This window comes from Trichechus manatus, unplaced genomic scaffold (genome assembly GCF_000243295.1).
Source record: "Trichechus manatus latirostris isolate Lorelei unplaced genomic scaffold, TriManLat1.0 scaffold00069, whole genome shotgun sequence".
Classification (NCBI taxonomy): Eukaryota; Metazoa; Chordata; class Mammalia; order Sirenia; family Trichechidae; genus Trichechus; species Trichechus manatus.
In genome coordinates, this window is record NW_004444005.1 from 7,859,222 (window position 1) to 7,884,443 (window position 25,222).

At 40.2% G+C, this 25,222-nt stretch overlaps 1 protein-coding gene across 1 annotated transcript in view; it reads left to right on the top strand.

The window, feature by feature from the left end:
* Positions 1-25,222, top strand: part of ATXN10 (ataxin 10) — a 207,959-nt gene that overhangs the window by 155,310 nt on the left and 27,427 nt on the right. Inside the window, exon 10 of the mRNA XM_023734618.1 lies at positions 11,130-11,193. Within this exon, the coding sequence (XP_023590386.1) occupies positions 11,130-11,193 (64 nt within the window). The remainder of the gene's footprint in view (positions 1-11,129; positions 11,194-25,222) is intronic.

The window sequence follows — 25,222 nt, forward strand, 5'->3', positions numbered from 1 at the left end:
AGTATTCTTCACTAACGTCGTAATTCAAATGCATCAATTTTTCTTCGGTCTTTCTTATTCATTGTCCAACTTTCGCATTAATATGAGGCAATTGAAAGTATCAGGGCTTGGGTCAGGCACACCTTAGTTCTCAAAGTGACATCTTGGTTTTTTAAGACTTTATAGAGGTCTTTTGCAACAGATTTGCCCAGTGCAGTGCCTCATTTGATTTCTTGACTGCTGCTTCCATGGACGTTGATTGTGGATCTGAGTAAAATGAAATCCTTGATAGCTTCAATCTTCTCCCCGTTTATTATGATGTTGCTTACTGGTCTAGTTGTGAGGATTTTTGTTTTCTTTATGTTGAGGTGCAATCCGTACCGAAGGCTGTAGTCTTTGGTCTTCATGAGTAAGTGCTTCAAGTCCTCTTTGTGTTTCAGCAAGCAAGATTGTGTTATCTGCATATTGCAGGTTGTTAATGAGTCTTCGTCCAATCCTGAGGCCATATTCTTTATACAGTCTAGCTTCTTGGATTATTTGGTCAATGTACAGATTGAATAAGTATGGTGAAAGGATACAACCCTGACACACACCTTTCCTGATTTTAAACCTCACAGTATTCCCTTGTTCTGTTCAAACTACTGCCTCTTGGTCTATGTATAGGTTCCTCATGAGCACAATTAAGTGTTCTGGAATTCCCATTCTTCATAATGTTATCCATAATTTATGATCCATGCAGTCGAATGCCTTTGGAAAGTCAATAAAACACAGGTAAACATCTTTTTTGTATTTTCTGCTTTCAGCCATGATCTATCTGACGTAAGCAATGATATCCCTCTTTCTACATCCTCTTCTGAATCCAGCATTTAAGCGAAGGCAGAAAAAGAGGAAAAGGGAACAAAGAACCATTAAGACAAATAGAAAACAACAGAATGGTAAAATTAAACCCAGCCATATTGATATATATACTGAATATAAATGGTTTACATATTCGAATTAAAAGGCAAAGACAGAGTGAATAAGAAAGGCAACACTCAATTATATGATGTCTGTAAGAAATGCACTTTGAATATGAAGATGAAGGTACGTTAAAAGTGAAAGAATGAAAAATGATATGCCATGGAAACCCTTATTAGAAAAAAACTGGAGTGGCTATATCATACCAGACAAAATAGACATATGAACAAAGAATATTCCCAGAGATAAAGGAGACTTTTTCATAATGATTAAAGGGTCAGTTCATCAAGAAGACCATAGCAGAGCTTCAAATACATGAAGGTAAAAACAAACTGAAAGGAGAAATAGTTCTAACCATCACAATTTATTAAGACACTGTCTTAGGCTGGGTTCTCTAGAGAAGCAAAACCAGTAAAACATATAAATATATATATGCATTTGTAGAGGCTAGAACGTCCCAAGTCCATGGATCAGGGTAGAGGCCTCTCCCAAGTCACGCAGTTGCAGAAGCTGGCAAGCCCAAGATCGGCAAGTCAGAGAGCAGTACCCCCACTCACAGGCTGTGAAGGTTGACAAATTTCAAGATTGGCAGGCAAGACCACACGGTTTCTCCTGATTCACGTAGCTGCAGGGGCTGGCGAACCCAAGATCAGCAGTTCAGAGTGTAGGGCTCTGTTCACAGGCTGTGAAGATCGACGAATCCCAAGTTTGACAGATAACCTGACAGCTGAGGTCCCAAGAACCAGAGATGAGACAACAGGAGGCAGCCGCAGGATCCAGGGTTAGCAAAAAGCCAAAATGTCTGGTTATGTTCAGATGCAGCCCACATCCCCAAGGAGACTCCCTTTCATCTGATTGGCTACTCAGTATATTCAGTCATGGGAGTGATCACATTAAAACACTGAGGATCATGACCCAGCCAAGTTGACACACAATCTTAACCATCACAGACGCTCTTGTCTTAATAAATTCTAGAACAAGTGGGAAGAAAGTCAGGAGGGATGTAGAAAACTTGGACATCATCACCCAGCTTGACCAATTGACATTTATAGAACACTACACCAGTAACAGCAGAATATGCCTTCTTTGCCATACAAATGGAACATTCACTAAGATAGACCATACGCTGATCCATAAAACAAGTCCCGATAAATTTTAAATCAAACAATTATCTGACTGCAACAGAATTAAATTAGAAATCAGTAGCAACAAGATATCTGTAAAATCTCCAACCATTTGGAAATTAAACAACATCTAAATAACTCAAAATGTCATAAGAAATCATAGGTAAATTAGAAAATACTATGAACTGAATGAAAATGGAAACACAACATCCCAGAATTCATGAGACAGGACTAAAGTACTGTTTAGAGGAAATTATAGCTTCAAATACATACAAAACAAGAAAAATTTAAAATCAGTGATCTTAGTTTCTACCTTAAAAAGCTAGTAAAGCCAAGAGCAAGTTAAACCAATGTAAATAGAAGAAGAAAAAAAAATAAAAACTAAAGTGGAAATCATTGAAATAGAAAATAGAGACAATAGAGAAATTAAATATATCCAAAAGCTAGATATTTGAATAATTAAATTGATAATTCTGTTTAGCTGTCAAGGAAAAAGAAAGAGAAAATATATATTAACCTATATTGGGAATGAAAGAAGGGACATCACTACAGATCACTTTCACTGTCAGCAAGTAAGGCTGTGTCATCTGCATATCACAGGTAGTTAGACTGCTGCTTTCGTGGGGGAGCCCTGATGGCACAGTGGCTAAGCATTCGGCTGTTAACCAAAAGGTCTGCAGTTGGAATCCGCTAGCCCTTGAAAACCCTATGGGGCAGTTCTACTTTGTCTTGTAGGGTTGCTATGGGTCAGAATCGACTCAGCTGCAGTGAGTTTGGTTTTTTGGTGGCTTCCATCGGCGTTGATTGTGGATCTAAGTAAAATAAAATCCTTGACAACTTCAGTATTTTCCCCGTTTATCATGATGTTTCTTATTGGTCCAGTTGTGAAGATTTTTGTTTTATGTTGAGGTGTAATCCATACTGAAGGCTGTGGTCTTTGATCTTCAGCAGTAAGTGCTTCAAGTGCTCTTCACCTTCAGCAACCAGGGTTGTATCACCTGTATATCACAGGTTGTTAATGAGTCTTCCACCAATCCTGATGCTCTGTTCTTCATCATGTAGTCCAGCTTCTTGGATTATTTGCTCAGCATACAGATTGAATAAGTATGGTGAAAGGGTACAACCCTGACACATGCCTTTCCTGATTTTAAATCATGCAGTATCCCCTTGTTCTGTTGGAACAACTGTTGGTCTTTGCGCAGGTTCCACTTGAGCATAATTAGGTGTTCTTCCTGTTCTGAATCAGGCTTGAATTTTTAGCAGTTACCTGTCAATGTATTGTTGTAACTGTTTTTGAATTATCTTCAGCAGAATTTTAGTTTTGTGTTATATTAATGATATCATTTGATAATTTCCACATTCTGTTGGATCATCTTTCTCTGGAATGGGTACGGATATGGTTCTCTTCCATTCGGTTGATTAGGTAGCTGCTTTTCAAATTTCTTGGCATAAACAAGTGAGCATTTACAGCATTGCATCTGTTTGTTGAAGCATCTCAATTGATATTCATTCCATCAATTCCTGGAGCTTTGTGTTTTGCTGTTGCCTTCAGTGCAGCTTGGACTTCTTCCTTTAATACCATCAGTTTTTGAGAATATGCTAACTCCTGAAATAGTTGAATGTCGACCAGTTCTTTTTCATACAGTGACTCTGTGTATTCCTTCCATGTTCCTTTGATGCTTCCTGCATTGTTCAATTTTTTGCCCATCAAATCCTTCAAAATTGCAACTTGAGACTTGAATTTTTTTTCTTGAATTCATTCAGCTTGAGAAATGCCAGATGTGTTCTTTTTATTTTCTAATTCCGGGTCTTTGCACATTTCATTATAATATTTTATTTTTCTCAAGCCACCCTTTGAAATCTTCTGTTCAGCTCTTTTACTTCATTTCTTCCTTTCCCTTTAGCTACGCTATGTTCAGGAGCAAGTTTCAGTGTGTCTTCTGACATACATTTTGGTCTTTTCTTTGTTTTCTGTCTTTTTAATGACCTTTTATATTCTTCGTGTATGATGTCCTTGATTTCATCCCACAACTTGTCCCGTCTTAAATCACTAGTGTTCAGTGCATCCAATCTATTCTTGAGATGGTCTCTAAATTCAGATGGGATATAGTTAAAATCACACTTTGGCTTTTGTAGACTTGTTTTAATTTTCTTAAGCTTCAACTTGAACTTACATATGAGCAATTGATGGTCTGTTCCACAATTGGCCCCTGACCTTGTTCTGACTGATGATATTGAGCATCTCCATCGTCTCTTTCCACAGATGTAGTCGATCTGATTCCTGTATATTCCATCTGGCAAGGTCCATGTGTATAGTCACTGTTATTATGTTGTTGATAAAAGATACTTGCAATGAAGAAGTTGCTGGTCTTTCAGAATTCTATCCTGTGATCTCCTGTGTCACTTTTGTCACCAAGGCCATATTTTCTAACTACTGATCCTTCTTGTTCCCAACTTCCCATTTCAATCACAAGTAATTATCAGTGCATCTTGATAGCATGTTTGAATAATTTCAAACTGCAGATGTTGGTAAAAATCTTTAGTTTCTTCATCTTTAGCATTAGTGGTTGGTATGTAAATTTGAATAATAGTCATATTAACTGGTCTACTTTGTAAGCATATGGATATTGTCCTATCACTGACAGCATTGTATTTCAGGATAGATCTGAACGTTAGTAGTGCCTTTTTTTCATAATAGATAAAAGTGGAAATAACCCAGATGTCCGTCGATACGAGAAGGTGGTATATTCATAATCAGAAATGAAAAGAGATAAAGTACTGACACATGCTGCAACTTGGATGAATCTCAAAAACATGCTGAAGAACAGAATCAAAAGACTTTATATGATTTCATTTATATTATAGAACAGACAAAAATACATTTATAATGACAGAAAGCAGATAGTGATTGCCTAGGACTGGGTGATGAGAGGCATTGACTGCAAAGAGGCACAGGGAACTTTTGGGGGGTGATGGAAATGTTGTATATCTTGATTTGGTTGTGGTTCCATGGGAGTGTAGCCTGAGTGGTGCAAACCGGTAAGTGCTCCACTACTAGCTGAAAGCTTGGTGGTTCGAACCCTCCCAGAGACTCCTCAGAAGACGGGCCTGGCAGTCTGCTTCCAAAATGTCACAGCCTTGAAACCCTACAGAGCAGTTCTACTCTGCGCACATAGATAGGGTCACCGTGAGTTGGAGTCGACTCGATGGCAACTAATACCAACAGACAGGGTCAGTTGCAGTTCACTCTCTTAAGTTGTACCTCAGTGAAGCTCTTTTTCAAATAAAGAAAGCAGCATCAGGCGAAGGGAGGATTGTGAGGAGCATGGCGTTTGGTTTTAGAAGTTTCTTTTGGTGACTGTGGTAATTCTGTCAGTAGTCCCTAGGTGACACATGGGGTCCCCATAAGTTCCAGATGGACTCAGTGGCAACTAAAGACGACTACAGCAGCTCTAAGGCTTTGCCTCCACTTAGCTTCATATTAGAGTCACCTGGAAAATTTAAAGCACTGATGCCCAGGCCTCACCGCAGGGGTTCTGATTCATTTATTCTGGGCTTGGGGCCAAGGCATTGACTGGTACCTTTTGAAACCTCCCCAGGTAAGTCTAATGTGAAGCCAAGGTTGAGAACCACTGGTCTCGACTTTGTTCTGAGTTTATTGCTCTACAGAGTTTACCCCTCTCAGGTGACCCTTCAAAATGCAGGCCACCTGCTTTCTTATTGCTTCTTGAGTTAATTGTTCTCCAGTGTTGGGGACTGAAGCAACGTCTCAATCTTGAAATGCCCAGTATTGAGCTGCACAAACCCCTTGGAAATTAATGCAGTACAAAGATAAATGGTAATAAATTTCTATGGGACTTAGAATATAGCTGCTGTGTAAGGCAGAAGGCAGCAGAAGAGTAGGGTGGAAGTCAGTCTCCCATAGGTCCATCCCAGCTCATGGACGGTCGGGAAATAACATGGCACTGACTTAGAGTCACCCATGTCGCCCGTATTTCTTGGGATTGTAGAAGTAAATCTTTATATTCTCGAACTTTTCTTAAGTACAACTAGTTGTTGGTGAGGGATTACTGTGTCTAGCTCTTTTCAAGTGTGGATAGCAAAGGAGACCTCTGGAATCTCAGAGCCAAGCAAAAATAGCATTCCAATAGCTGCCATTTCTTGTGCTCTTATATGTTGGGCACCGTGATGAATTCTTCCTCTGTAATCCTCCTGAGTAAGTTTCAATGTTTGTAGTACCCCCTTAACATGAGAAAAGCTAGACATAATGAAGTCAGAAACCTCCCTAAGATCATGCAGTTAAAAGGCTGAGCTGGACTTCAAATGTAGGTCTGTGTGACTCTTCCCTAAGAGGGAGAGGGGTGGCAGTTGAGTCCCTTTGGGTGGACGTGTGCCTCCACCTGACACAGGACAATCCATTTCATCCGGCAGCCTTCTGGGTCTCAAGCTTCCGCAGAGTTGGCTGCCTAAGGATGGCTTGGCTCCATCACTAAGTGGAAACCTGGAGTGAGGGTTGCCACACTGGGGCTGCTCGTTCATTACCTTCAGAGCGCCGACTCTGTTGGTCTCTTTTTTGAGGAGCTGTGTTCTGAGCACATTTTGCCAAGTGTCAGTTAGACTGGATTCAATATATATGTAAATATGAGATTCAGTCCTAAGTTGGTATTGTGCTCTTGCCTTTCTGCAGATTTTTGTGTTTACCGTTCAGCATGAGGGCAGCCAGAATAATTGAGGCTCTGTTTTCTGCCACCCCAGTATATCTTCCTCCAGGAGCTTAGATATGATTCCTAGAGTTGGGCCTGTATGCCTTGAAGAGTTCATTGTCTGAGATTATTGGCTAAGTAAGGTAGGAGAGAACAATTAGCAAGTCAATTAATTGTCTTTCTGTTTACACTTTATTTCCAGAGGCTAAATGTTAGTTTGTTTAAGCCATGCTTGCTGTCTTGCTGAGAGTATTAGCATGTGAAAGCGTTGACTGAGCTTGGCTCCTTGATGGGAACTATGATTTGTGACTCATTTATTATGGGGCTAGAATCAGTTCCCAACATGTTAGGTAACTTCCTTGTTTTATGAAGTGCGAACAGAAGAAAACTTGTTAACGTCCTAATTGTTCTTCCCTGCCCCAGACCTGGCTCCACACATGGAGCTGCAGCAGTGAACTTCAGCTTTGTAATAACACACTTGTGTTATGTCAGTCGCCTCTCCTGAAGGTGCTGCACTGATGTATGCTTTTCCTAGTGGCCTTCACCTGGGTTCATTCATAAGGTGTATAATTATGTGTTGCCATAAAGCCACTGTCATCCTTGTCTAGGTCATTTATGTTATAAACATTTAATGAATTTCTATAAAATGTTCTCCTCTATCATTTCATAATGTAGCTGTATGACTGAGAAATACTTATCCAGGAAAGCATACCCTCAGTTTAGCCTCAATTCTAGTGGAATCATGATTTTCAAGAACTCATTAATTCACTCTTACTGCCTGTTTAAATTTCAGTTTTTAGAGTGTAATTTCGTGTCCTTCAAAGAAAATCTTACGCATTCAGCATTTCTCAGAATTCTTTTTTTTTTTTTCAGAAAGTGAGATGTTTCTCTTGCATTGAGTAATAAATCCTGAACACTTGTATTTCTCACCCATCCAAAAGTGAAAATTATAAACAGTTTTGCCTAATGCAAAGTATAATTGTCAGCTCAGCTCTGTGAAGGTTATCTTCTGGTTTCCTCATGCTGTCAGGAGCTGCCTCTTACACTCGCTGCTCCAGCCAGCTGAACGTCTCCGCTTAGCACTGGTATTACCAGCCATCACCTCTGTTGCCTCTGCTCTTCACCGAGCGTTCACACCTCCTCCCGTGGGTAGTCCTGCACTTCATACTCACACTCACTTCTTGAAGTGTTGACCCTGCCATTCCCTGTTACGGATTGAATTCTGTCCCCCCAAAAAATGTGTGTCAACTTGGCTACTTAGTGATTCTCAGTACTGTGTGGTTGTCCACCATTTTGTTATCTGATGTGATTTTCCTCTGTGTTGTAAATCCTGCCTCTGTGATGTTAATGAGGGGGAGATAGCAGCACTTAGTTAAAGAGGCAGAACTCAGTCTACAAGATTAGGTTGTGTCTTATGTCAATCTCTTTTGAGATATAAAAGAGAAAGGTGAGCAGAGAGACGTGGGGACCTCATGCCGCCAAGAATGAAGTGCCAGGAGTAGAGCGTGTCCTTTGGACCCAGGGTCCCTGTGCTGAGATGCTCCTAGACCAGGGGAAGATTGATGACAAGGACCTTCCTCCAGAGCTGACAGAGAGAGAAAGCCTTCCCCTGGAGCTGGCATCCTGAATTTGGACTTCTAGCCTCCTAGACTGTGGGAGAATAAATTTCTCTTTGTTAAAGCCATCCACCTATGGTATTCCTGTTATAGCAGCACTAGATAACTAAGACATCCCCATTTTATGGATTAGGGAACTCAGCCTCAAAGTGAAGTGGCCCAAGGCTTCACGGCTTGATCATGGTGGAGCCATGCTTTGACCCACAGTCTGGCCCCACAGCACTTGCTTGTCAGTCCCCGTGCTGTGCTGCCTCCGTGTAGCTTCTCACCCCCAGCTTCCATGCCTGCTTCGCCTGCCTGAAAAGCTCTCCACAGCCCCCGTGACCTGTCTAATTCTTGTTCATTTCTCTCATCTTGGGCTAAATGCCACTTCATCAGGAAGGCCTTCCGTCTGAGCCTCACATTGTTCTCCCAGCTGAACCAAACCCTGAGCGCAGCACCAAGCTCGGTCTGGCACAGAGGTGCACCACGTTCAGGAAGGGTCGGGGCGCGTGTTCACAGACACCACAGGGCCAGTTGGTATTCCTTCTTCTCTGTGCCAGTCCTTGCTCCCCTTTTCTGGGTCTTATCCTCCTCTCGTGTCAGTATCCGTGGAGAGGCAGATGCACTTGGCAGAAGCTCTCCTTTTCCATTCGGAGACTTTATTGTTGGCACTCCCATCCTGCTGGTAGGTTATCAGAGGAGGGGTGAGGATGTGAGGGCTGCATTGGGAAGCTTTAGGTGCAGTCTCGGGCGTGACCACTGCTGACTTGGCCATAGAACTTCCCTGGTGCACCTGTAACACATGATCTCCCCTGAGACCAGCCCTGCCTGGTGGTCTAACTCTCTACGCCAGTGCTTCTCAAATTATCTGTGAGGAAGAACAGCTTATTTTCCCCTAAACCATCCTAGACTAGTATTTTTATAAAACATAATACAAATGAATTACTAGAAAAATGAAATTTTTAAAAAGACAGAGAAATTGCAAGCCCAAAATTTATTATGAGATTCTACAGGCGTAGCATAACTGTCGAATTGCTAGAGAAGTTCCTCGACTCTTCCTGCCAGTGTCTGTTCTGGCAGACTGACAGCTGTCTCCGACTTCACTCTGGGTGGTACTTGTTAGGTAGGTGCCCCAAGGCAGAATACTGAACTTCTGAGTCCGACTTCCTGTATCTGTAAAATGGAGTGAGTAGTACTTACCCTGGCATCGTCAGAGATCATTGAAGTGCCTGTCATTGCCTAGCACATACTAAACAATAACAGCAGCCAGTTGCCATCGCGTCACTTCTGACTCATGGTGACTCCGTGTGTGTGTTGGGGTAGAACTGTGCTCAGGAGGGGAAGTAAATTGCCAGGCTTTCTTCTGAAGAAACAACCCAAATATCCATCAGCTGATGAGTGAATAAACAAAATGACCGTGCAAAGTAAACATAAATGGACTATTATTCAGACAGAAAAATGAATGAAGTGCCCATACATACAGCATAGGGAAACCGTGAAAACTTCTGCTAAGTCAGAGAAGCCAGACATAAAAGGCCAGATACTGTCCGATTTCATTTCTGTGAAATGTCCAGAATAGGCAAATCCATAGAGACAGAACGTAGATTAGTAGTTGCCAGGGGCTAGGAGAAATGAGGACTAGCTGCTAAATGGGTGTGAGGTTTCTTTTCGGAGTAATGAAAGTGTTCTACAATTAGATGGTCGAGGTGGATACACAGCTCTGTGAATATGCTAAAAACACTGAAATGTATGCTTGAAAAGAATGAATTCTGTGGCATGAATTTTATCAAAGTGAAATTATTAAAAAAGATACAGTTGTGCTACAGTGCATAGGCTTGTGCAGACAGAGTTTCATTGAGAGGCGTAGTTTTGATGGAGACTCCCAGAAATAGGATGACTGGGTCTGAGAGGAGATACACACGTGATGTTGCTACAGGTTGCGCAGGTCCCTTCCATGGAGGGTGTGCCTTTAGCATTCACTCCAGCGGCATGGGAGCGCCTGTTTCCCGAGAGCCTCGCCAGCAGAGTGTCTGGTCACACTTGGTTCTTTGCCAGCTTGATAGGTGAGAAACAGTATCTCAGTGTAACTATAATCTGCCTTTCTCTTATTAGGAGCAGAGGCTGAACATATTCTGATAGTCCGTCTGCATTTCATTTTCTGTGCCATTTGTTCATATCTTTCGTCCCTTTTTCTGTTGGATTGATGGTCTTTTTTTCTCAATTTTTAGAAGTCTTTATGTATTAAGCTATATGTAAGTAATCCTTCTCCTCTGATAGCTTTCAAATAATTTTCCCAGGTTTTTTTTTTTTTTTAATATAGTCAAATTTAAAAGTTTCCCTTATTGCATCTGGATTTGGAATCCTAGTTAGGAAAGCATTTCCTACCCACGGCTTATAAAAGGAATTCACCTGTCTTCTTCTCGTACTGATACATTTTCATTCTTTAGGTTGAGGTGTTGGATCAATCTGGAATTCATCCTGGTGAACAGTGTTAGAAACAGATCCATTTTTATCCTTTTATCCAGTTGCCCCCACATTTTTGAGGAAGGGTGAAAAGAAAACCGAAGTATCACTTTTTGTTTAAATGTCTGCTTTTTAAGTATTTCTGGGTTGATATAGGTGTTTCATGTAGGTGTTCTGGATAATTGCACAAACAACATTGTACCAAAGACTGAGGAAATAAAAAAGAGAAGCATATCATCTGTAATCTCCATCCTTAACCAGGCTGTTTTCAACATGGGTGGTTAACTTTGTCTTTTCCATTCTAGGTGAATGAGCTGGACGGCATTCCATTGATCCTGGACAACTGCAGCATTGATGACAGTAACCCCTGTATCCTTGCATGTGACACATGGGGCCTTAGCTTAGCAAGTCCCTTTTTCTGGTGCTTATTCAGTACGTAGCTGCCTGGCTGGCTGATTTCTAAGAATGAAACCACTTTTTTGAGGTTATGGTGCTGAAATATCACTCCTGTAAACTTCTGCAGTGTAGTTAGCTGAATTTTTCAAGGTGGATAGGATATTCCAAACCAGCATGCTACTAAGGCGTGCCTTAAAACTCTAGGGCAGAGACAGCTAATCCATGGTCCCAGGGCTGCATGTCACCATGTCACCTTTCCAAACTGTGGCTGTGGACCCTGGGGTAAATGGGAAGAGTTTTATGTTTTTTTACTATAGAGATTGAGGATCCAGTGCTTGGAAGAACTCCATGGCCACATAGAAAGGTGAGGGCCATCTTACTCCCCAGCAATAGGGAGGAGCATTGCAGTGGCGCCAAGGTCTCGTTTCTGAGAGATTGTGTGTTGCGACCCTCTGCTGCTGAAGCTGGGAATTCTGGCTCTTGACCTTATCTGGGCTGGCCACCCTTGCTGGTGGGTGTCCTCCAAGAACTTGCGTGCTTCCTCCCACTTGATCAGGTTGACTCCCTGAAACAAGCGGATCTGGTACAGTGATGAGACCAGGGACCAGGCACCGCCTGGTAGGTTTGAGAGATCGCCCACTGTTCAATGTCAGGAACCTCCCTGATGAGAACCAGGCTCTGGTCACTGTGTGACCTTGTGCTGATGGCATTGGGGAGGGGTGAATCGGGCCATTGTGAGGACTTTGGGGTGTAACCCTGTGGAGGCAGTGAGGACCCCAGCCTAGGACAGGAGAATGGGGAGGAGAGGCATTTTTGAAGTAAGTACTCATCACTGTGGCTTCTGTCAAGAAGAGAAGAGGAACTGATGAAAATTATGTGTTTCAAAGTAAGTATATTGAGAAACACTTATTCGTGTCATTTGTCTGATTAATAATAGAAAAAAAACTCTTTTAAAGAGCACAGCAGCTTATAAGATCAGTCAAGGAAAGATGAACGAGCCTCTCAGGGTAAAAAAAGTTGGTTCACTGCATTGCATTCTCATCAGGTACTACAGGCCATGCTTGTTATAGTTTGTGAAATACTCCCCTAAAAAAAAAGGAAGAGAAAAGAAGAAAGCTTTTACCGCAATCACAGGAAAACAGTAACAGAGTGTTCAAATGCAGTTGCATATGTTGTATTTTCTGATAAAAAAGGTGATTTATTATGAAAAAATAAATTTACCCGCACTTTTACTTTTATGTTCCCTGATTTGCCCTTCTGATGAAGAGGTTTTCATCACTAGTCTTTGGCTTTTAACAAAGACCAGGAAATAAAAAGGCGAGTACACAAGTGCATTGTAGATCTACAGATATGCTGCGTACAATTCGCTTACAGTCTTTGATTTTCGTATCTTCCTTCCCAGATAATCCATCCATTCATTCACTTCTTCCTTCGTGAAACAATTTATTCAGTCCTTACCATGTGTTTGCACATGTTATCTTGTTGGGTGTCATCGAGTTGATTTTCTGACATAGCAGCCCCATGTGACAGAGTACCACTGCCCCATATAGTTTCCTAGACTGTAATCTTTATGGGAGCATATCTCCAGCTCTTTCTCCTGTAGAGCTGTGGAGTGGGTTTGAACTGCCAACCTTTTGGTTAGCAGCAAAGCACTTAACCATTGCACCACCAGGACTCCTTGATATTACTATTGTCATCGCCATTTTATAGATGAGGAAATAAGCTGAGAGGCCAGTGATTGTCCAGAGGGTCAGAACCAGAATTTAAACTTGTGTCTGCCTGATCCTTAGCCACTTTCCTGTCCTGCCTCTGTATGAGGCACTGGGAGGGGATGGAGCACATACAGAGAAATGACACTAACATATTCGTGCAGCAGAGAAATTATACAGAATTATAGATTTAAAAAATTTATACAGGTAGCTGGTTTTTATGATAATATAATGAAATATTGCAAGACCCCAGAATCTACTCTGAATCATCAAGAAAAGATAAAATATCATAACAAGTATGTTTAGAATTCTGTGTATTCAGTCATTTTTGGCATTTTCTGTACTAAAGCTTAGATTTTAAAGACGTATAAAATAGGTGTAGTAAGATATGAGATATGTACTGAAATATCAAGAGCAAAGGGAAAGTGATGGTTACGTGGTAAGAAATGAGGACGAATTCTAGCTCAGTGATACAATTCTTAGACGTGAGCCATAATGTAAAACCTGGGGTTCCTACTTATTCTTGTTGTTAGTTGCCGTTGAGTCGACTCCTACTCAAAGCAACCTTATGTATAATAGAATGAAACATTGCGGGGTCACACGCCATCTTCCTAGTAACCAAAGGAAATAGGGACATAATACACATTACAAAATTTACCCTGTACCGTAGAGAACATCAAGCTGATGCTCTGTCCATGCTGGCCTGTTTCTCTGCTCCAGCTCCTGCTCACAGCCAGATTTTCCAAAGAATTTTCTAATTACTCTGACTTTACCTCCTCACCTCCATTGACTTTTCTTTTTCCTTATATATTTTTCTTGTTATATTATTCATCAAAATAATACATATATATGGGGTTGGGGTGTGGGGGGGGGGTGTGTGGTGAATATACCTGTAAGTATATAGGTAACAGCATTTGTTATTTCTGCAGTCTTCACAAATACAGTTTATGTTTTTTTAATGCTGAAAGACATTTAATGGGGGAAAGATGTCTCAGGCCCCACCCTCCAAACACTTCAGTTCAGTCTCTTAATGATTTCTTCTAGTAGTTGCTTTTATTTATCCAAATAATATGTGATTTACTATTGCCTGCATATTAATGAGGCAGAACATCTTCTAAAATGTTTATTTGCCATGTGGATTGTGTGTGTGTGTGTGTGTGTGTGTGTGTGTATACATGTACAGTGTGCTTGAGCAAATCTTTTGCCTATTTTTCCAACGGGTTATCTGTCTTTTTCTTGTTTATTTGTAATTGATCTTTATGTATTCTGGATATAAGTTCATCAGTTACACATGTATTGCTGATATTTTCTTTCTCCCATTCTATGGCTTATTTTCCTTACAGTTTCTCTTGATTAACAGAATTTAATTTAGCCAGTTCTGTGGCTTATCTTATTTTCTTTATAGTTTGTTTTGATTAACAGAATTTAGTCAGTTATCACTTTTCCTTTATGATTTGTGTGTGTGTGTGTGTGTGTCTTGTGTAAGAAATATTTCCCTACCCTAAAGTCCTGATCCCCCACGCGTCTGTCAGTTTGTTGTACTGTGGGGGCTTGCGTGTTGCTATGATGCTGGAAGCAATGCCACTGGTATTCAAATACCAACAGGGTCACCCATGGCGGACAAGTTTCAGCTGAGCTTCCATACTAAGACAGGCTAGGAAGAAGGACCTGACGTTCTACTTCTGAAAAGAATTAGCCACTGAAAACTTTATGAATAGCAGCGGAACTTTGTCTGATATAGTACCGGAAGATGAGCCCCTCAGGTTGGAAGGCACTCAGAAGACGATTGGGGAAGAGCTGCCTCCTCAAAGTAGAGTCGACCTTAATGACATGGATGGAGTCAAGCTTTCGGGACCTTCATTTACTGATGTGGCACGACTCAAAATGAGAAGAAACAGCTGCAAACATCCATTAATAATCAGAACGTGGAATGTAGGAAGTATGAATCTAGGAAAATTGGAAATCGTCAGAAATGAAATGGAATGCATAAAGATAGATATCCTAGGCATTAGTAAGCTGAAATGGACTGGTATTGGCCATTTTGAATCAGACAGTCATATGGTCTACTATGCCAGGAATGACAACTTGAAGAGAAATGGTGTTGCATTCATTGTCGAAAAGAACATTTCAAGATCTATCCTGAAGTATAATGTTGTCAGTGATAGGATGATATCCATACCCCTACAAGGAAGACCAGTTAATATGACTGTTATTCAAACTTACGCACCAACTGCTGAGGCCAAAGAGTAATAAACTGAAGATTTTTACCAACTTCTGCAGTCTGAAATTGATCAAACACGCAGTCAGGATGCACTTGTAATTACTGGTGATTGGAATGCAAAAGTTAGAAACAAGAAGGATCAGTAGTTGGAAAATACGGCCTTGGTGATAGAAACAATGCCAGAAATGGCATGATAGAATTTTGCAAGACCAGTGACTTCATTGCAGATACCTTTTTTCACCAACATAAACAGTGACTATCATGGACCTTGCCAGTTGGAATACACAGAGATCAAATCGAGTACATCTATGGAAAGAGACCATGGAAAAGCTCAATATTGTTAGTCAGAACAAGGTCAGGGGCCGACTGCAGATCAGACTATCAATTACTCATGTGCAAGTTCAAAATGAAACTGAAGAAAATTAGAACAAGTTGATGAGAGCTGAAGTATGACCTTGAGTATATCCTATCTGAATTTAGAGACCATCTCAAGAATAGATTTGACACATTGAACACTAATGATCGAAGACCAGACAAGTTGTGGAATGACATCAAGGACATCATAGGTGAAGAAAGCAAGAGGTCGTTAAAAAGACAGGAGAGAAAGAAAAGATCTAAATGGATGTCAGAAGAGACTCTGAAACTTGCCCTTGAACGTTGAGTAGCTAAAGCAAAAGGAAGAAATAATGAAGTAAAAAAGGTGAACAGAAGATTTCAAAGGGCGGCTTGAGAAGACAAACTAAATTGTTATAATGACATGTGCAAAGAGCTGGAGATAGAAAACCAAAAGGGAAGAACATGCTAAGCATTTCTCACGCTTAAAGAACTGAAGAAAAAATTCAAGCTTCGAGTTGCGATTCCGAAGGATTCTACGGGGAAAATATTAAACGACAAGGGAAGCATCAAAAGAAGATGGAAGGAATACACAGAGTCACTATACCAAAAAGAATTGGTTGATGTTCAACCATTTCAGGAGGTAACGTATGATCAAGAACCGATGGTACGGAAGGAAGAAGTCATGCTGCACTGAAGGCACTGGCAAAAAACAAGGCTCCGGGAAAGGACAGAATATCAGCTGAGATATTTCAACAAATGGATACAGTGCTGGAAGTGCTCACTTGTCTGTGCCAGGTAATTTGGAAGACAGCTACCCTGCTTGGCCAACCAACTGGAAGAGATCCGTATTTATGCCTTTTCCCAAGAAAGGTGATCCAGCCAAATGTGGAAATTATCAAACAATATCATTAATAGCAAAATTCTACTGAAGGTCATTCAAAAGCGGCTGCACGGTGTATCAAGAGGGAACTCCTGGAAATTCAAGCTGGATTTAGAAGAGGACGTGGAACCAGTGATATCATAGCTGATGTCAGATGGATCCTGGCTGAAAGCAGAGAATACCAGAAAGATGTTTACCTGTGTTTTATTGACTATGCTAAGGCATTCGACTGTGCGGATCATAACAAATTACGGATAACATTGTGAAGAATAGGAATTCCAGAACACTTAATTATGCTCATGAGGGATCTGTACATGGATCAAGAGGCAGTCATTTGAACAGAAGAAGGAGATACTGCATGGTTTAGAGTCAGGGAAGGTGTGCGTCAGGGTTGTATCCTTTCACCATGTCTACTCAGTCTGTATGCTGAGTAAATAATCCAAGAAGCTGGACTGTATGAAGAAGTACATTCAGGATTGGAGGAATAAGACTCATTAACAATCTGCATTATGCAGATGACACAGGCTTGCTTGCTGAAAGTGAAGAGGACTTGAAGCACTTACTGATGAGGATCAAAGATCACAGCCTTCAATATGGATTACACCTCAACATAAAACAAAAATCCTCACAGCTGGACCAGTAAGCAACATCATGATAAACGGAGAAAAGGTTGAGGTTGTCAAGGATTTCATTTTACTTGGATCCACAATCAACACCCATGGAAGCATCAGTCAAGAAATAAAAAGACACATTGCATTGGGCACATCTACTGCAAAAGACCTCTTTTAAGTGTTGAAAAGCAAAGATATCACCTTGAGGACTAAGGTACACCTGACCAAGCCATGGTGTTTTCAGTCACCTCATATGCATGCGAAAGCTGGACAATGAATAAGGAAGACCGAAGAAGAACTGACGCCTTTGAATTGTGGTGTTGGTGAAGAATATTGAATAAATATACCATGGACTGCCAAAAGAACGAACAAATCTGTCTTGGAAGTAGTACAACCAAAATGCTCCTTAGAAGCAAGGATGACGAGATTACTTCTCACGTACTTTGGACATGTTATCAGGAGGGATCAGTCCCTGGAGAAGGACATCATGCTTGGTAAAGTAGAGGGTCGGTGAAAAAGAGGAAGACCCTTAATGAGATGGATTGACACAGTGGCAGCAATGGGCTCAAGCATAACAACAATTGTGAGGATGTTTCATTCTGTTGTGCATAGGGTTGCTGTGAGTTGGAACCAACTCAACGGCACCTAACAACAGCAAAGTCATGATGATAATCTATATTATCTTCTGAATCCTTTATAATTTTCCCTTTTAATTTAAGTCTGTAATTTACTTGGAGTTGATTTTTGGGTGTGGCGTGAATAGGGGTCTTTTTTTTTTTTCCATATGGATACACAATTGTCCCAGCACTAATTATTGAAAAGAACATGCTTTGTCTATTGTAGTGTCACCATTGTCATAAATCAAGTATCCTTATGTGTGTGGGTCTGTTTTTGGACTCTGTTTTCTTTTCTGTTGTTCTCTTTGTCTGTTCTTGTGCCAATACCATAGTATTAATGACTGTGGTAGTCATTGATATCAGTCAAGTAAGTCTTTTCAATTTGTTTCTCCTCTTCTTTAAAAGCATTATTACTATTTTTGAAAGTATTTTTTAAAAAGTTTTAAAAGTATTATGACTATTTTTGGTGATCTGTATTTCTACATAAAAATTTTAGAATCAGGTAGTGAAATTCTAAACAGTCATCCTCATGTGCTCACACATGTACCGGCTCACACAAACAGGAGATCACCATCAATAAAAATGATTTAAAATGCCCCCATATCGGATTGTTTGCTGAAATTGCATTACTCAAATCAATTTGATGAGAATTAACATCTTAACAATATTGAGTCTTCTAACCTACGTACATGGTATATTTAGGCTAATAAATTTTCAGCTTTTGTTCTTTGTACTTCTTTAGCGTCATCACACGGATTTTTCTGTGTATTATTTTTGTTACCATTAATTTAAAAATATTTTCTAATTTATATTATGATTTCTTTTCTGATTAATTTCTTAATTTCTAAACAAATAGAAATTTTCTAGTTATCTTTTGGAGATTGACTTCTAGTATAGATGCATTATGATTGGAGAACATATACTGTATGTCTTTTATCCTGTGAAATTTATTGAGACTTGCTTTATGACCCAGTGTATGGTCAGTTTCTGCAAATGTTCTATATATATTTGAAAAACATGTATATTCTCCTGTAAAACACACAGTATTTTATATATGTACGTTAGGTTTAAGTTTAGGTTAAGTTTACAAATGGCAGTGTTTAAAACTTTTTTATGTTTTTATTGATATTTTGTTTATTTTTATTTATGAATTGCGAAGAGAGGTGTTTTAAAATACCACACTGTGATTGTGGATTTGTCTTATTCTCTCAGTTATATAAATTTTTCCTTTGTGTGTTTTGAGGCAGTGCTATTAGATGCAAAAAGGTGCATAACGGGTCCTGAGAAATGTTCCTGTTATCATTATGAAGTGACCCTTTTTTAGCTCTAAAAATGCCTTTTGCCTTAAAGTCTTTTTCGCCTAATGTTAATGTAGCTACCCAAGGGTTTTTTGGTTTCTTTTTATTTTCAGTTGATATTTACCTATTATAATCTTTTCACTTCATTTATTCTCAACCTTTCTGTACCAGGTGTATCTTTGTAAACAGCATATAGTTTTTCTCTTAATCCACTGGGCCAATCTTTGCCTTTAAGCTCTAGCATTTAGCTCATTTACATTTAATGTAATTATGATAAATTTATGCTTAAGTTTCTCTATTTCTTCTTCCTATTTTATTTTCTTTCTCTCTCTTGCTTTCTTTGGGATTATTTTTACTAACCCAGTTTTTGTTCTTTTCTAGTTTAAGAGTTATGTATTCATGTTCTATTCTGTTACTAGTTCCCTAAGAAATTACAGTGTGCTTCATTAACTAAGCAAAGTCATGTTTCTCAATCCTTTACCCCTCTTCCCAGATAATACGAGGACCATTTAGTGCCCCCAGCTTGTATGTTCTTGTTGTTGTGTATTTTAATTTTATTTTTAAAACCCCATGATACATTGTTATTGTTGTTCTGTATAGTTAAGGTTTTGTTTAGACCTATCTACGTATATACCACTTTTACTGACTTTTATTTCTTACATGTATTTGTCCATCTATCTGGGATCATTTTCCTTCTTCTTGAAGTCCTTCTTTTAGAATTTCCTTTAATATGAGTCCACTGGTAGGGAACTGTCTGTATTTATTTCAAAATGTTTTTCTTTTGCCTGCATTTTTTCTAATCTCTATGGAGAGTATATGCTTGGTGCCAGCATTTTGCTGGGATGGCTGTAGGATCTCAACATTTTCATATATACACTTTCACCAAATTCCACTATTTTCAGCATAGTATCCCCACCTTCACCTATACTTGATGTCCTTTGTGCCAGATAGTCTCTGTTTTACCCTCTTCATTGAATTAGTAAATCTCCAAATCTTCTGTTGAGGTAGTGGAGGGGAGCTGAGATATCCATTTTTTAAATAAATTTACAAACCACCTTTCTATTTCAAGTTTCACCTTCACCTCCCTTTAAAGAAGTATACGTGGTCACCAGTACTCGAGTTTTGGGAGGATTCAGCGGGGCAAATTGAATTGCTTCTCTGTTTTTTTCACTGCTGACTTAGGATCAACTTTCTTGAATTTGTGTCTTAGTTATCTAGTGCTGTCTCAACAGAAATACCTCTAGTGGATGGCTTTAACAAAGAAAAATTTTCTTTCTCACAGTCTAGGAGGCTAGAAGTCTGAATTCAGGGTGCCAGCTCCAGCGGAAGGCTTTCTGCCTCTGTCGGCTCTGGGGGAACGTCTTTGTCATCAGTCTTACTAGGAGCTTCTCAGTGCAGGAACCCTGGGTCCAAAGGACACACTTTGCTTCTGGTGCTACTTACTTGGTGGTCTGAGGCCCCCATGTCTCTCTGCTCCCTTCTTTCTTTTATATCTCAAAAGGGATTGATTTAAGACACTATATAATCTTGTACCTTGAGTACTGGTCATTAACATACTACAAGTAATCCTGCCTCATTAACATCATAGAGGTCGGATTTACAACACATAGGAAAATCTCATCAGATTACAAAATGGTGGACAATCACACAATACTAGGAATCACAGCCTAGCCAAGTTGACACATTACTGGGGGACATAATTCAATCCATGACAGTTTGCCAAGGTAGTTGTTAGAGCCCCTACCCAACTGTGAGCCTGCAACCCTGTCTGTTACTTCTTATCTGTCTGCCTTTTGGCTTCTGAAATTCTTTTTTGTCCTTGTATATTTGTACCTTTTTAAAAAGTTCTTTTACTGTCATTTTAGTGGGGCTTCAAAGGGAGTGGAGATAAATCAATATGTTCATAAGCTTCTTCGTTTGCTTATTGACTTGAATGGAGTAAAGCTTTCGGGACCTTCATTTGTTGTTGTGGCACCACTCAGAATGAGAGGAAAACAACTGCAAACATCCATTAATAATCAGAACATGGAAAGTATGAAGTATGAATCTACGAAAATTGAAGTCGTCAGAAATGAAATGGAACACATAAAGATCGATATCCTAGGCATTAGTGAGCTGAAATGGACTGATATTGGCCATTTTGAATCAGACAATCATATGGTCTACTATGCCGGGAATGAAATATTGAAGAGGAATGGTGTTGCTCTCATCATCAAAAAGTACATTTCAGGATCTATCCTGAAGCACAACGCTGTCAGTGATAGGACAATGTCCATATGCCTATAAGGAGTACCGGTTAGTATGACTATTATTCAAATTTATACACCAACCACTAATTCCAAAGATGAAGAAATTGAAGATTTTTACCAGCGTCTGTGGTCTGAAATTGATTAAACATGCAGTCAGGGCGCATTGATTATCACTATTGATTGGCAAGTGAAAGTGGAAAACAAGGAAGAAGGATCTATAGCTGGAAAATATGGCCTTAGTGATAGAAACAATGCTGGAGATCCCACGATAGAATTTTACAAGACCAACGACTTATTCATTCCAATTACCTTTTATCAACAACATAGTGACTGTACACATGGACCTTACCTGATGGAAAACACAGAAATCGACTGCATCTTTAGAAAGAGATGATAGAATAGCTCAATATCAGCAGTCAGAACAGGGCCAGGGGCTGACTGCAGAACAGACCATCAGTTGCTCATAATGCAATTTTAAGTTGTATAAAATTAAAACAAGCCCACGAGTCAAAATACAACCTTGAGTATATCCCTCCTGAATTTGGAGACTGTCTAAAGAATAGATTTGATGCGTTGAACACTAATGGCAGAAGACCAAACGAGTTGTGGAATGGCATCAAGGACATCGTACATGAAGAAAGCAAAAGGTCATTAAAAGGACACGAAAGAAAAGACCAAAATGGATGTCAGAAGAGACTCTGAAACTTGCCCTTGAACATAGAGTAGCTAAAGCGAATGGAAGAAATGATGAAGTTAAAGATCTGAACAGAAGATTTCAAAGGGCAGCTTGAGAAGACAAAGTAAAGTATTGTAATGAAATGTGCAAAAGACCTGGAGTTAGAAAACCAAAGGGAAGAACACGCTCAGCAATTCTAAAGCTGAAAGAACTGAAGAAAAAATTCAAGCCTCAAATTGCTATTTTGAATGATTCTATAGGCAAAATATTGAATGACCCAGGAAGCATCCAGAGAAGATGGAAGATATACACAGTTACTGTATCAAAAATAATTGGTCGATGTTCAAACATTTCAGGAGGTAATATATTCTCAAGAAGGCCAAGCTGCAGTGAAGGCTCTGGCGAAAAACAGGGCTTCAGAATTGATGAATACCAATTGAGATGTTTCAGCAAATGGATACAACACTGGAAGCGCTCACTCATCTATGCCAAGAAATTTAGAAGACGCCTACCTGGCCAGCTGACTGGAGGAGATTCATATATAGGTGCCCATTCCAAAGAAAGGTGATCCAACAGAATGCGGAAATTATTGACAACATCATTGATATCGATTGTGAGGATGGCGAAGGACCGGGCAGTGTTTCCTTCTGTTGTACATAGGGTCGCTATGAGTCGGAACCTACTCAACGGCACCTAACAACAACAATAACAACATCATTAATATCACATGCAAGTAAAATTGTCCTGAAGATAATTCAAAAGCGGTGGCAGCAGTACATCGACAAGGAACTGCCAGAAATTCAAGCTAGATTCAGAAGAGGATGTGGAACAAGGGATATCATTGGTGATATCAAATGGATCTTAGCTGAAAGCAGAGAATACCAGAAAGATGCTTACCTGTGTTTTATTGACTATGCAAAGGCATTTGACTGTTTGGATCATAACAGATTATAGATACAACGTTCTGAAGAATGGAAATTCCAGAACACTTAATTGTGCTCATGTAGAACCTGTACGTAGACCAAGAGGCAGACCCAAGAGGCAGTCATTCAGAGAGAACAAGGGGATGCTGCGTGGTTTAAAATCAAGAAAGCTGTGTGTCGGGGTTGTATCCTTTCACCATACTTACTCAGTTTGTACGCTGAGCAAATAATCTGAGAAGGTAGACTATATTAAGAAGAACAATGGCATCAGAATTGGTGGAAGACTAGCCCTCGATATGCAGATGACACAACGTTGCTTGCTGAAAGGGAAAAGAACTTGAAGCACTTACTTTTGAAGATTAAGGAGTGCAGCCTTCAGTATGGATTACACCTCAGCATAAAGAAAAATCCTCACAACTGGACCAGTTAGCAACATCATGATAAACAGAAAAGATTGAAGTTGTCAAGGATTTGATTTTACTTGGATCCACAATCAACACCCATGGAAGCAGCAGTCAAGAAATCAGATGATGTATTGCATTGGGCATATCTGCTGCAAAAGACTCTTCAAAGTGTTAAAAGCAAAGATGTCACTTTGAGGACTAAGGTGCGCCTGACCCAAGCCATGGTATTTTCAGTCCCTCCATATACGTGGGAAACCAGACAATGCATAAGGAAGACCAAAGAATTGATGCCTTTGTATTACGGTGTTGACAAAGAATATTCAGTACACCACGGAGTACCAGAAGAGCTAACAAGTCTGTCTTGGAAGAAGTACAGCCAGAGTGCTCCTTGGAAGCAAGAATGGCAGGACTTCATCTCACATACTTTTGACATGTTATCAGGAGGGAGCAGTGCCTAGAAAAGGACATCATGCTTGATGAGGTAAAAGGTCAGCAAAAAAAGAGGAAGACCCTTTACAAGATGGATTAACACAATGGCTGCAACAATGGGCTCAAGCGTAACAGTGATTGTGAGGATGGCGCAAGACTGGGCAGTGTTTTGTTCTGTTGTACATAGGATCGCTATGAGTTGGAACTGACTTGACGGCACCTAACAACACTGTATTACCTAAATCAATGAATAGTTTTCAGTTTTCTTCTTACTAAAGCTCAGTGGCATTCAACAGAATTAATAATCACTTCCCCCTTAACATACTGCTTTTTTCTTGGCTTTCATGATGGAACCTTCTCGGTTTTCTTCATGTCTTTCCCATTCTTCCTTCATCTTTTTTGTTGCTTCCTCTTCTACGCCACACATATAGTGGATAATAAATCCCACTCCACACTCCAGTTGTGTCCTGTATAAGTCTGTTTTAAGTGTTTGAATCTAACTTTTAAATGTTGCAGGGCTCCTGGGTGTTCTAGAACCTGGGAGCTCCCCTCTCATTCTGTATTTTCTCACCAAGCAAATTTATCGTTTATTCCTTTATTCTTTCGATGTTTATTGAACATATATAACATCCCAGATACTCTTCTGGGCCCGTGAAAGACGGGAAGAGCTGCAGGGAGGCTACTGCAGTCATTCAGCAACAGAGGATGGTTCCTGGGCCCAGGCCGGTAGCAGGGGAGGTGGTGCAGCAGAGCTGTATTCTGATCTTCCCATGGCATCAAATAGCATTTGTTCACCTGTGGCTCCCAAACTTACATCTTTGGGGCAAACCTTGTCTGAATCTCAGACTTGTATGCCCAACACCCTTACTGACATTTTGCTTGGATGCCTTACTAACATTTGAAACTTAACATGTCCAAAGTCAAGTTAACATGACTTTCCTCAAAACTCCCGTCTTTCTCAATAAATGGGAGAATATGTCCCGTTCTCCTAGTTCCTCAGGTCAAGAACCAGGGAGTTATTTGTGGTGCTTTTTCTTTTTCATTCTTCCGCATCAGAAATGTCACCAAGTCTGTTGATTCTACTTCCAGAATATACCCCAAACCCCATCTTTCCCCTGCCCCCAGTGTCACCGTTCCAGTCCAGACTGCACCCGCTCTGGTCCACACTTCAGCTGTAGCTTCCTGAACCATCATGCCGTTTCTGCTCTTGCCCTGTCTGGGTGACGTTTGATTTCCCATCCATTCACTGTGACCTTTTGAAACCAAAATTGTTGTCATTTAAATAGGATCATCCTTCTCTGTCTGGGCTCCCCACCCCCCGCCTTCTTACACAACACACCCCTGTTTACAAAACTTTCAAGACCATCCATTAGAATAGATCCAAAGTTTTCACCATGTCCTAAAACGTCCCGTATGATCTTTCCTCTGCCTATGGCTGCATTTTTGCCTACTGCTGTTCCCCCCCTTGTTCAGCATTCCCCAGGCATACTTTCTTTCTTGTTTCTCAGATACATCTAATTTCTCCCTCAGAGCAGTCATCTGTGCTGATCTTTTACTTGAATTACTCTTCCCCTGGCTAAGTTGTCCTCGTGTCCAACTTCAGATGTCTCTTCCCCTGTGACTGTTTCTCCCCTGGCAGTCCCTCTCCA